The sequence below is a fragment of the Populus nigra genome, chromosome 3, assembly GCF_951802175.1.
Source record: "Populus nigra chromosome 3, ddPopNigr1.1, whole genome shotgun sequence".
Classification (NCBI taxonomy): Eukaryota; Viridiplantae; Streptophyta; class Magnoliopsida; order Malpighiales; family Salicaceae; genus Populus; species Populus nigra.
Genome location: NC_084854.1, coordinates 1,351,635 through 1,365,580, shown reverse-complemented (window position 1 = coordinate 1,365,580; position 13,946 = coordinate 1,351,635). Strand labels below are relative to the sequence as shown.

At 36.1% G+C, this 13,946-nt stretch overlaps 1 protein-coding gene across 1 annotated transcript; it reads left to right on the top strand.

Annotated features, from left to right (window-relative positions):
* Positions 1-256: 256 nt before the first annotated feature.
* Positions 257-2,267, top strand: LOC133687994 (probable WRKY transcription factor 40). The gene is made up of 5 exons (XM_062107356.1): positions 257-508; positions 638-700; positions 807-1,148; positions 1,272-1,388; positions 1,482-2,267. Exons 1-5 carry the CDS (start codon positions 431-433, stop codon positions 1,842-1,844), a joined length of 963 nt encoding a protein of 320 aa, XP_061963340.1. The 5' UTR covers positions 257-430; the 3' UTR covers positions 1,845-2,267.
* Positions 2,268-13,946: the final 11,679 nt, after the last annotated feature.

Below are 13,946 nucleotides of genomic sequence, written 5' to 3'. Positions count from 1 at the left end.
GGAGCCATAGTCCTTGACCTTGACATGCTCCATAAGAATTTGAAAATATTTATTCAACTTGTAAGGACGTGAACCATGACTTTCTTGTGCTCTTTCCCCCTTTTCTTTTCTTTTTTTTTTCTCTCTTTATTTTATATAGATGAATGTGGACACCTTAAGATTCTTATAATTCCAACTTGATGTCGACTCCTTGTTATTTCCTGGGGCTTTCCTTACAAACCAAGCGCCATTGTTGATTGACAGGCCAATCTTTTTTTCTATAAATACTGAAGCATTCTTGTGTGTTTCTCCCATTCACTTGACCAACTTCAGACCATAGTGCTAATCTCTTGCTAGGTACCTGATTATTATTTGTCTCGAATCTTCTTCTTTTTTTCCTGTATTAAGTTTATAGGTAGCTTCTTCAAGAAAGAGATTTAGGAACTCATCAATGGATTCATCATGGGTGAACACTTCTCTTGATCTCAACATCAATCCCTTCAAGCATGTCAATGAAACTCAAGCTCAAGTAAGTTCTTCTTCTTCTTCTTCATTTCGGATATCCTCTCATCAGCTTTCGGTTCTTCGATCTTTCCCTTTTCTTTTCTTGTTTCTAGAATTCTCAAACTAAAGAATTTTTTACTTTCTTTTGAATCAGGAGAGCAAACAGTTTGAGGGATATTCAACTAGGGTTGAACAGAAAGTACAAGTTAAAAAAGAGGTCAGTTTCTATTATTTTATATCCTGTGAAGGGTGATGATCAGCTATATATTGTCTGGTCTTGTCTTCTCCAAGTATTGAATCAGAAACTTGATGATTGTTCACAGGCTGGTGTTAGTTTTCTTGTTGAAGAGTTAAATAGGGTGAATAGTGAGAACCAGAAGTTAACAGAAGTGCTTGGTGTTGTATGCGAAAAATACCTGACTTTGCAAAAACATTTAGCTGATTTGACGAGCAAGAATTCAGAAAAAGAACTCATGACTACACCAGTAATATCAATGAAGAGAAAGGCAGAGAGTGAAGATTATAGCAACGTGATTAATGCAATTAATGGAGGGAACACAGAAAGTAGTTCTAGTGATGAAGACTCAAGTAAAAGGCCACAGGAGAATCTGAAGACAAAGATTTCAAGGGTTTATTTTCCGACTAATGCATCCGATACAAGCTTGGTAAGTTCCTTGATTAACATTTTAATTACTTGCTCGTGATGTGATTGATTATGCATAAAAATTTGTTAATAAGGGTTAATTAGCCTTCTTTCTAATATGAATAAACTTGTTTTGTGTTCTTAGGTTGTGAGGGATGGCTATCAATGGAGAAAATATGGTCAAAAGGTTACCAGAGACAATCCTTCTCCTAGGGCGTACTTTAAGTGCTCATTTGCCCCAAGTTGCCCTGTCAAGAAGAAGGTAATTAAAATCACCCCAGTTCTTATGATTATTGCTTATGATTCGAGGGATATTTCAGATTTCTTATGAGAGATTTTACTTGGTTTTATTTAGGTCCAAAAAAGTGCTGAAAACCCTTCAATTTTGGTAGCAACTTATGAAGGAGAGCACAACCATGCCAGCCATTCTCAACCTGAACTATCATTAGGTTCAAGCCAAAGTTCTAGTTTTGGTCCAGTTCCCAGTCCATCATCCATCAGAACTTCAGTTCCCACTGTGACCCTTGATTTGATCCAAAGCGGAATGCACGTTGACAGTGCTAGAAAGACTGTTCAAGAAAACCTTCAAGTGCCAGAAGTTCAGAAAGTTTTGGTCCAACAAATGGCTTCTTCTTTGACAAGGGATCCAAATTTTACAGCTGCACTGGCAGCTGCTATCTCTGGGAGATTCAACCAGACTCGGATTGAGAAATTGTGAGGTTGAAAACACTAGTACTGTTGTAGAGAATTTAGAGTTTTATAGACACTTTGCATTTTTATATGTAATTTGGAGAGCATTGAGTTACGTATATATATAATATAAGTTTGAAAAAAAAAACTAAATCTAGCCGGCCCAGCCGAGTCATTGGCTTAGCTCAGTGACCAAGCCATCAACAACGAGCACACGTGAATTAATTCACGCCTGCTTTGCACGATGAGGAGGTAATTAAAATGGCAAAACATGAAAAAGAGAAGAACTTACTTGGCGAGCTCCTATTGGAGACGAAGACACGAGGTGGTGGTCTCTAGCTAATCGGGTGGCGCTTCTGCGATGGCCCTCCTCTTCTTCTCTCTCTTTCTTAAGTGTGTTGTTATTTCTTTTGTTCTTTTTTCTCTCTCTATATCACCCTTTCTGGCTCAATTTGTTTTTTTTTTATCTCTATGTTTTTTTTTGTGTTTGGTTCGTTGGATCAACAACCTGCTACGAGGAAAAGCCGAAGTTCCATTGCGGGAGTTCTAAAGGAAAGCCGAAAGTACCTCTGGTTCCCCCCTCTCTCTCTCTTTGTTTTTTGTTCGTCTTCCTTTGTTTCCCGGGGTCCCCCTTGGTTAGTGACCTTTCTCTGGCTTTTAAAGGGCGAGAGAATGCCTTGGCTATTCTTCTTATCTTCCTAGGATAATGTGTTGGGAAAACTCGGGACAATTAACCGGATCAATTCAGCGGAATACAATTCACAATTCACAAGTCCCAATCCTTTTTCCCTCTTTGTGCAGTAAAAAACAGATTCAAACAATGATCAAATATAATGCAAATAATCACACAAATTAACACCAAGATTTTTACGTGGAAAACCCGATGCGGGAAAAACCACGGGACCGGAGTCCACCTAAAAACTTCCACTATCACAAATAATGGGTTCACAACTGTTCTTCCTCAGATTCAACTAAGGGATACAACATATATATCATCAAGAACTACTTATTCTCGGATTACAACAAGATTAAAGGAGAATTATTTGAGAAAAACTCACAAAACTGACAGCCCCGTTTTCTGTCAAAACGGCCAGCTTCCACACCACCAATCTTCGATCCAACCGTCCAGAATGAAGAGGAATGTGTCTAGAAGCTGCTGTCAAAATCTCAGCCCGATCCAACGGTGAACGAGCTGGAAATCGAAGAACAAACACAGGCTGCTCTGCTGCCTCTTCTTCTCTTTTCTCTTGTTTTTCTCCTGTTTTTGCTACTGCCTCTACAGTGGCAGCTCCTCTATTAATTCAAAGAGACAGCCTTGCCTTGCTGTCTCTTACTAATTAATATGGTGGTCCCACCATCACATGGTGCGGGACCACACACAACAAATCTCCCCCTCACGCACCATGTGAGGAATTCGCCATATTGGCGATCAACATGTAAGCTTCAATTTAGGAGGCTCTGATAAGCCTGCTTCCCTTCTACAAAACTCAAACTTCTCTCTCGGTAGAGGTTTGGTCATCATATCTGACACGTTGTCATCAGTATGGATCTTCTCAACAACAAATGACTTCATCTCCATAGCATCTCGAATCCATTGATATCTAACTTCAATGTGCTTTGACCGAGAGTGAAAAGTAGGATGCTTACTGAGATGGATTGCACTTTGACTATCACAGTGCAACACAAAGTTCTCTTGAACTAGGCCAAGTTCATGTAAGAACTTCTTCATCCATAACAACTCTTTGCCCCCTTCAGTAAGAGCAATATATTCAGCCTCTGTAGTGGATAATGCCACACATTTTTGCAACCTTGATTGCCATGAGACTGCTCCCCCTGCAAACTTCATCAAGTATCCTGATGTGGACTTTCTAGAATCAACATCACCAGCCATATCTGCATCTGTGTATCCATCCAACACAGGTTTATCATTACCAAAACATAAGCTGAAACTGGAAGTACCTTTGAGATACCTGAGTATCCATTTCACTGCTGACCAGTGTTCTTTACCAGGATTGGAGAGGAACCGACTAACCACACCAACTGCATGAGCTATATCCGGCCTTGTGCAAACCATGGCATACATCAAGCTACCAACTGCGGATGCATAAGGAACCTTTTCCATCTCATCTTTTTCTTCATCACTTGAAGGACACTGCTTAGAACTTAATTTAAAGTGGCTTGCAAGTGGAGAACAAACCGGTTTGGAGTTGCTCATGTTGAATCTCTCAAGTACCTTTTGGACATATCTCTCCTGAGATAGCCAAAGTTTCTCCTTCTTCCTGTCACGTGTGATCTTCATGCCAAGAATCTGTTTTGCCGGTCCTAAGTCTTTCATTGCAAAAGACTTGCTTAACTCTTCCTTCAACATCTGAATCTTCTTAGCATCATGGCCAACAATCAACATATCATCCACATACAACAGGAGAATAATAAAGTTTCCATCTGGAAACCTTTTCATAAATACACAATGATCAGAAGTGGTCCTGTCATAACCATGATCCACCATGAAAGAATCAAACTTCTTGTACCATTGTCTTGGAGCTTGCTTTAACCCATATAAGCTCTTTTTCAACTTGCAAACTAGCTGCTCTTTACCTTTTGCTTCAAACCCTTCAGGTTGTTCCATGTAGATCTCCTCATCTAAATCACCATGGAGAAAGGCAGTTTTCACATCAAGTTGCTCAACTTCAAGGTTCAAACTAGCAGCTAAGCCAAGCACAACTCGGATTGAAGACATCTTGACCACTGGTGAAAAGATTTCTTCAAAATCAATACCCTTCTTCTGACTGAAACCTTTCACAACCAATCTTGCCTTGTACCTTGGCTGTGAGCAATGTTCATCAATCTTCAACCTGAACACCCATTTGTTTTTGAGTGCTCTCTTACCTTTAGGAAGCTTCACTAAATCAAATGTATGATTTTCATGCAAGGATTTCATCTCTTCTTGCATTGCTTTCAACCACTCACTTTTCTTCTCATGTGACATAGCTTCATCAAAGCATTCTGGCTCTCCCCCGTCAGTAACCAGCACATACTCATGAGGAGAGTATTTGGTGGAAGGTTGGCGAGGTCTAGTTGACCTCCTCAATTGTGGCTCATCTGGAGCTTCCTGCATAACCTGTTCAGGAATAACATCAATATCATCATTAGCTGATTCAGGATCACCAACTAATGGCTCATTAAGAAAACCACCATTTTCATCATTTTGCAAGTCTCCCCCATGATTAGCAGGCATCAAAGATAACTGTGGAGTAGGTGCTGGATTTGAATTAGATGGAATAAAAGTAGTAGACTCTGTTTTCTCCTTCAGTTCAAAGTCTTCAATGGTTTGATCTTCAAAGAAGATAACATCTCTGCTTCTCACAATTTTCTTCTCCTTTGGATCCCACAACCTATAACCAAACTCATCATCTTCAGAGCCCAAGAAAATACACTGCTTTGTCTTGCTATCAAGCTTAGACCTTTCATCCCTTGGAACATGTACAAATGCTCTGCATCCAAACACTCTCAAGTGTGCATAGGAAACATCCTTTCCTTTCCAAACTCTATCTGGAACATCAAACTCAAGAGGAACTGATGGAGAAAGGTTGATCATGGCAACTGCAGTCTTCATTGCCTCGCCCCAAAAGGACTTAGGCAGCTTTGCATGAGAGAGCATACATCTAATTCTTTCAACAATTGTTCTGTTCATTCTCTCAGCCACTCCATTCTGTTGTGGAGTCTTAGGAACTGTCTTCTCTAACTTGATGCCATGTTCCCTGCAGTACTTCTCAAAAGGACCCCTGTATTCACCACCATTATCTGCTCGAACACATTTCAGCTTTCTACCAGTTTCTCTTTCAACTCTGGCATGGAAGTCCTTAAAGACATCAAGCACCTGATCTTTGGATTTCAAACAAATAGCCCAAATCTTCCTGGAGTGATCATCAATAAAACTAACAAAGTACAATGCACCTCCAAGAGACTTATCAATCATTGAGCAAACATCAGTATGAACTAAATCAAGAACATGTGACCTTCTATGTGAAGATGATCTTTGAAATGCAACTCTATGTTGTTTACCAACTAAACAATGAGTACATGTGTTCAAGTTCATACCTTTTAAAGGAAGGTAATTCTTCTTGGCAAGGATTCCAAGGCCTTTCTCACTCAAATGTCCAAGCCGCTTATGCCATAAATCAGTAGAGCAATCTTCAATTGCATTTACCTCCCCTTTGATCACCTTGGCTTGTGACATGTAGAGACCCATCTTCTTCCCTTTAGCAACAATTAGGGAATTTCTGGAGAGCTTCCATTTACCATCTCCAAAGTAACTGTGATAGCCTTCTTCATCAAGAGTACCAGTAGAGATCAAATGTAGGCGCATATCAGGCACATGCCTAACATCTTTGAGTAGCAACTTGCACCCAGTATTGGTTTCCAACCAAATATCTCCAATGCCCACAACACTAGCCATCCCTTGATTTCCCATCCTAACTTGACCAAAGTCACCAGCAGTGTAGGATGTGTAAAAATCACGTCGGGGTGTAACATGGTAAGAAGCTGCTGAATCTGCAACCCAGGTGGTATCTTGACATGCAAGATTAACACAACCATCATCACACACAATGGCAACATCACCATCAGATACAACTGCAGCTGTACCATTCTCTTCATTCTTGTCTTCATCTCTACCCTTTTTATCTCTTTTATACTTTCTACAATCTTTTTGCATATGCCCAGGCTTGTCACAATAATAACACTTAAAACCCTTCCTTGACTGAGATCTTCCTCTTGGCTTCCATTTGCCTTTTCTATTGCTGGATTCTCCATCTTGCTTGCTGTGAGAGAACCTGCTTTGACTTCTCCCTCGACTTTCTGTAACAAGTGCATGAGACTCGGAAGTGCTTGTCCCTTTCCTCCTCTTCTCTTCATTGAGGATACAATCCTTCACTGTTTTCAAAGTGAGCTTTCCATTCGGAGTAGAATTGCTAAGTGACACTACCAAAGTCTCCCAACTATCCGGCAATGAACTCAATAGGATTAATGCTTGCATTTCATCGGCTAACTCAAGGTTCATCAATGACAGCTGATTCAAGAACCCTTGGAATACATTTATATGCACTGAAGCATCTTCACCATCTCTATACTTCAAATTCACAAGGTCTCTAATTACAAAAACCTTGTTTTGTGCACTCTCCTTGGCAAATGTTTCTTCCAACATCTTCCACACTGTATAGCAGTCATGTTCTTGAGAAATATGATTAATGGACTTAGAAGATACCCATTTTCTAACATTAGCGGTAGCCTTTCTATTTAGTCCATTCCATTTTGCATCATCCATGTCATCAGGCTTTATTCCTTTACATTCAATCGGCAAAGCCAAATCATATAATGATCAATTCAGCGGAATACAATTCACAATTCACAAGTCCCAATCCTTTTTCCCTCTTTGTGCAGTAAAAAACAGATTCAAACAATGATCAAATATAATGCAAATAATCACACAAATTAACACCAAGATTTTTACGTGGAAAACCCGATGCGGGAAAAACCACGGGACCGGAGTCCACCTAAAAACTTCCACTATCACAAATAATGGGTTCACAACTGTTCTTCCTCAGATTCAACTAAGGGATACAACATATATATCATCAAGAACTACTTATTCTCGGATTACAACAAGATTAAAGGAGAATTATTTGAGAAAAACTCACAAAACTGACAGCCCCGTTTTCTGTCAAAACGGCCAGCTTCCACACCACCAATCTTCGATCCAACCGTCCAGAATGAAGAGGAATGTGTCTAGAAGCTGCTGTCAAAATCTCAGCCCGATCCAACGGTGAACGAGCTGGAAATCGAAGAACAAACACAGGCTGCTCTGCTGTCTCTTCTTCTCTTTTCTCTTGTTTTTCTCCCGTTTTTGCTACTGCCTCTACAGTGGCAGCTCCTCTATTAATTCAAAGAGACAGCCTTGCCTTGCTGTCTCTTACTAATTAATATGGTGGTCCCACCATCACATGGTGCGGGACCACACACAACATAATGATCCTGGGAATGGGGTAAGCATGGCTCATTCATCCGTGTTTGAGGAAAACAAGGAACCAACAGTCCTGCCATTGCAGGATTGTTGGTGACAACCCATCCTGGCGTTTGGAGAAGCATCGTGTGGGTGAGGGATACTGAGGCTTAGTAGGGGATGAATTTGATCCACGATTTGGATCAGATTTGGTGCAGTTTTTTTTTAATCAGTTTTTCCTAAGATGAGGAAGAAATGGATGAACAATGGATTTAGAAACGGTGTCGTTTTCTCGACTAAAATGGTTATCTTTCATTTCCACCTTGAAGTTCTATCATTTAGCAGTTGGATCCTTATTCATGAAAATCTTCCTTATTTTTAGGTCATGTTTATTTGCTTAAAAGTAGTTTTCTTTTGGAAAGTAGTATCTTTAAAAAGTGAATTCTTGAGAAGTGAATTATTTTATAATGTTTGGTAGTGTCATAAAAAAATAAATTGAAAAACACTTTGCAGTGTTTAGCTATTCTTGAAAATAACTTATTAATGTTTTAATTTTTTTTAAGTTTATTAAAAGAATGAGAAACAGATCTTAGAAATTAAAAGGTAGAATAAGAATGAAATTGAAAAAATATATATAAAATAAATAACAATCAAAATAATGAAGACCAAATCTGACAGATAAAAAAGTTAAAAGATGATGAAATTAAAAAAAAAATAATTACAATTTCATAAATTATTTCAAATAAAATAAATAGCAATCAAAAGAATAAGGATCAAATATAATAGATAAAAAATTTCAACCAAAAAAAGGATAAGAGAAAAGCAAATAGCAATTAAAAAAAACGAAGACCAAAGTTGATAAAAAAATTCAAATTAAATCAAATTCTAAGGGATGAAATTGAAGAAAAAAAAGTTCAAAACAAAATATATAGCAATCAAAAGTTTGAGGACCAAATTTGATATAATTAACAAAAGCAATAGGGTTGTAAAGAGGATGTTCTTCTTCCATTTACAAAAAGCATCGTGTCATTTAAAGGTTTAGAACTCCACAACGAGTTCTCAAAAGGTGTCGAACTGACACCAAAAATTGCAAAAGAAGGAGATGAACATTGGGTGAACGACGCATCATCTAGGTTAAACCCTTAGAAAATAGAGTTTTTAATTTGGGATCTGATTAGATTTCATTTCAATCCATATTATTTCAATTGCTTTTAATTGAACCCATTATTACCTCTCAAATTCTTAATTTCATACAATTTCACCTCTACCAAACTCAATCATCAACCTCAAAGTTTAGCGTCATTTTCATTTTGATCCTTGGTTTCTAATATGTGCATTTAGACCCTTAATTGACCATCAAGCTCTTAATTTTTTTCAATTTAACCCCTGATTTGGTCAATTTCAACCTTTGAAGTCTCTCGCCTTTTATGATTTGATCCTTGATTTTGAATTTCTTCAATCAAACCCCTAATTGGCTATTTTATTATAATTAAGCCTTTAATTTGACCAATTAAACTTTTCAAAGTCCAACTACAGTCTCCAAGCTTTAATTTCTTCCAATTAACACCTAAATTGACTCCAAGAAATTGAGTTTCCTTGCAATTAAGTCCTTAATAAAATTAATTAAGCTTTTCAAAACCCTCATTGAGTCTTTGATCATCCGGATTTATATTTCTTTACCCTAAATAAAAAAAAATCACTGAATGGGTCTTTTATTAATCAAAATTGGGTCGTCAATTTTGTCAATCTTGAACATTCTAGTCCTCCAACTTGTCCACTTGTCATTTCGGTCCTTCACCACCAACTTTGAAAATCTTTTAGGTTTTCTTCATGTGTATCCTCTTGTATTTTGAAATTTTTATTTTATTTTTTTTATGAATTAAAAAATGGATAACAACAAAAACTATAATCAAATTTTAATAAATTAACTTGAAACATAGATGGGTGGGTTTGTTTGCTTGGTGGTGAAACTTAACCAGAAATGGAACCAAGAGAGGAAAGATTACGCTATTGGAGAGATGTTGCATTCGCACCAACAAGTTGCGGTGGCTGGATTTATAAGGGGCGGCAATCTGTTTTTTTTTTTTTTTTGAAAGAGAGAGGAGATGGCTGTTGTGTTTTCAAATGAAAGAAGAAGATGAGATGAGAAGATGAGATGACCGTCGGGCTTTAATTTCTTTTAAAAATATCAATGAGGTTTTTGTTAGTTTGGCATGTCAGCGATATCAATAGAATTGCCGATAAAATTGTTTTTATTCCATTACTTTTTCCATCTACAATTACTATATGAAATTTGTTATCATAAATTTCATTCATAAACCATGATAGAATATTCTTCATCCACATTTTCATTGTTTTTTTTTTTCAATTCTCTAGTAGTGGTTGAGATTAATCACCAAACATCAAATGGTTAGTTAATTTGTGACATGCACATTTTGATCACTTATAATATATAGTAGCAACTAACATCAATCAGGCTAATAAACTTGTGCTTGCTCTTCTATAATTATTTATTATCTGAAGTTTAAATCTAATATGATTAAAAAAATTAAAGGAAAATATTAATTTCGGTGTTTAACACAATGAAGATTAAAAGATCTAGAGTCACTAAGCTACTAATGTGTAAAGATGTCGGGGTTGGGGTTGTGGCCCTAAAGAAGCTTAAGCTATTTCTTTGAATTTAGGAGCCATAATTTAACTAATATAATGTCATGTATTTTAAATAGTGTTTGGTTAACATTATTATCTTGAGATTAAAAAAAAATTGAGACCTACTCTTCTGTTCTTTTTATTTTTAAAAGAAACTTAAAACTATTAAAAAAATATTATTTTATGTTTTTGTTGTTTTTATTCCTTGAACCAAACAAATAAATGTCTTTTATATCATGTAATACTGATGAAATGCAATTTAAATAGGAGTAAATAATTTCCAAAAACAGGATAATATTAGCTTAACAAAATGTTCATTGACATTGTTGTGCTATTATTGCTCCGTGGATTGAGTTAGGATTGATCAAAGGTGCTCTTCCTTTCCAAGTTCCATTTTAGTCATATATATATAGTGATTAACAGCAATATTTAGACATCATCGTGCAGCCAGTGCAGGCTTAACTGAGTTGCCCTTTTTACGACTTAGGAAGGATCCTAATTCAAATTTATCTGCTTCTCGTTCAGGCTATCAAAATGCTGCCAAAAGATTAGCACGTTGACCAGTTGGCTTCGATGACGATTCATCATGGGAGTTAGAATTATGTGTTCGGTAATACTTAATTTATAGTTATTAAATTGATTTGGAAATTAATTAAGGTTGGGTTTTATTTTGAATTGTTTTTTTATTGAATTCACCAAACTCGGATGATTCAAGAAGTTAATTTACAACCTAGTTGGCTTGATATAACTCACTTTAAACCCAACTAAATCAAAACTAAAAAAAAAAATTATTTTAAAAAAATTAAAAATCATTTCAAACAAAAAAATATATCTCAGTTAACTCCAGCCCTAAACCAGATCAAATCTGGAGCCCATCTCAAGAACTACTAACATTCTCGTATTAAAATTATATATATATTCCGAATCATCTTGCATCCAAATATGTTTTGAAAGACTTCCTAAATCTAGAAAGTCCAGTACTAAGTGGGTTGGACCAATAGACTGACTGGCTAGTGCTCAGAATTCAGATACACCGCCTGCCACGGCAAAAAACAGAAGCAAGTGACAAAATCCTAGGGTCGTTCTTGAGCCGTAGCATAAGTATTATGCTTCAAAAAAGACAAAAAGAAAGAAGCAAACAATGACGAGGTGGTCAACTAGTGGAACATGTTGCTTTCCATGACTGTAGCCATGACATCTTGCCCCCATTAAGACTCTATCACAGACGCGTATTAGCTGTATATTATTGACTACAGAATTGTGGGCACCCATGATTGTTTCAGTTCATCAAACTTTGCCCACTTTGCTCACATTTTTCATGAGATGATGTTTGTCAATGGATGCGTTAGTTTTGGCCCGTAATTATAATATAATAGCTTTTGCGGTTGCGGTTTGAAAAAAAACTCGGTTTAAAAAAGTTTTCTTACATGATAAAAACTAATAATCTAGGTAATATATATATGATGGTGAGATTTTTTTGAAATTTATGAATAATGAAAGGTAATCCATCCTCACTCGATGAAGTGCTTGGAAAATGATATTCCTTGACCATTGAACCAAGCCTTTCAAGAGAGAATTAATTACAAGTACATTGCTCTTAAAAGATACTTCCAAGCTAACTTTTCCTTCAATCTAGACTTTTTTTTTTTTTAATTAAGAACACGTCTTTCAAATTAATGTGATGCATTCAGAAAAATAAATTTCTTTAAATATCTGCTTCAAAGTTCAAACCTATGAAGTCAAGAAAGGAAGCTAAAAGAAGAACATTTCTCCGAGTTATAGATCACAACTGGCATGGACTATAGACTCTACGGGCCACCTTACTATATATAAGCTCATTAATACACAATAAATACACAAATATATTCCTCAAGATGATTCCTAAGAACTCATACTCACCAGGCATTAATTCTGGGGTTCTAAAAATTGCTTGTTATTTAATTTAAAAGTAATTATCTTCAGAAATTATTATATTAATTTTTTTCTAATGAAATGAAGAGAATAAAACTATAATAGAAAATAAATCATGTTTGAATTTGAATCGACAAGGCACCACCGGGTACTCTTGCATAATGAAATCATATTTGACGAGCAAAGTCATTTGAGTCTCTGGACTGTGGATAACTCCGACCCTTTGAGGCCTCCTCGTGAAGAAAAAAAAAGGTTGAATTCATTCGAGAAATGTATGCTATTGAGTCATATATGGTTATTAAATTCAGTCTGACCGACTTGACAGATTGATATAGAATATAAATAAATGATTTTAGAGTTTAATTTAAATAGAATTTTATTTTAAATAAATAATAATACTGATTTTGTAAAGCTCGAAGCTTTTAGGAATCCATTTGACCCAACTAAATCCACTTATATCAGCTTAAAAGATTTTTTGAAGAACAAAACGAAATTATTTTAATAAAAATAATTAAAAACCACGGGTTAGCATTCATAGATGTCTTGCAGAGCATTGTTGCAGGTGGAGATGTTAAAAACCAGAGGGAGGCTGAATCATTAATGATTCATAGTTCTAGACGGGGGTGATTTCGTGCATGGATTGGGCTTCTATCATTAACAGCAAGTGCTTGACTTCAAAGTAACATTATTGACTCTGAAAGACTTATGGCTGCCTTACGCCCACCAGTGCTCGTTTTTGTCTCCAAGTATCTTTCCAGATTCTTATCCAATCCCCACCAATGAGCCTCACCCCATCTCCTTATGGATTGGTCAGCAGTGTACAGTAATTGTTTTATATGAGAGTGTTTTTGTTTAAAAATATATTAAAAAATTATTTTTAATATTAATATACGATTTAAAAATATTAAAAAAATCAAATTTTTTAAAAAATATTTTTGAAACAGAAAAACAAACAAACTATACGTGTATTTAAATTTGGTGAATAATTTTGAGTTATAAAAAAACTTAGGTTTTTTTTCTTAAAAATAAAAAGTTTAAACATGTTATATTTTTTTTTTGTAATCGTAGGTGTTCGGACTGGTTTACGTGCACCTCGACTCATCCCCTAAGACCTGAAGTTAACGATCATGTAAGTCTCTAATGACTTTAAGGTTTCTGACACTCAAACAAATAATTTTTTTAAAATAAATTTAAAAAATAACCAGTTAAATCATACTTGTCAAGATTAACACGTTATGCTCGTACATGCAGGGGAGGCTCATACTTGTCAAGATTAACACGTTATGCTCGTACATGCAGGGGAGGCTGTGTCTATATATATATATATATATATATATATATATATATATATATATATATAAAATATCCTGATAAAAGGATAAATTTTACATTTCAGAGCTAAAATTAGTAAAATTTAAGTTTTGGCCCTCACGATAAAAAAAAGTTGTAGTCTTAGTCCCTCTACAAAGGGCTTGAGATCTACACAGCAGGTCTCGAGTTCGAGTCAGGGCGTGCATTTCTTGTAAGAGCCTGGGACAGCCGGGGTTTTACTCACTCACCTGGGCCCACAAA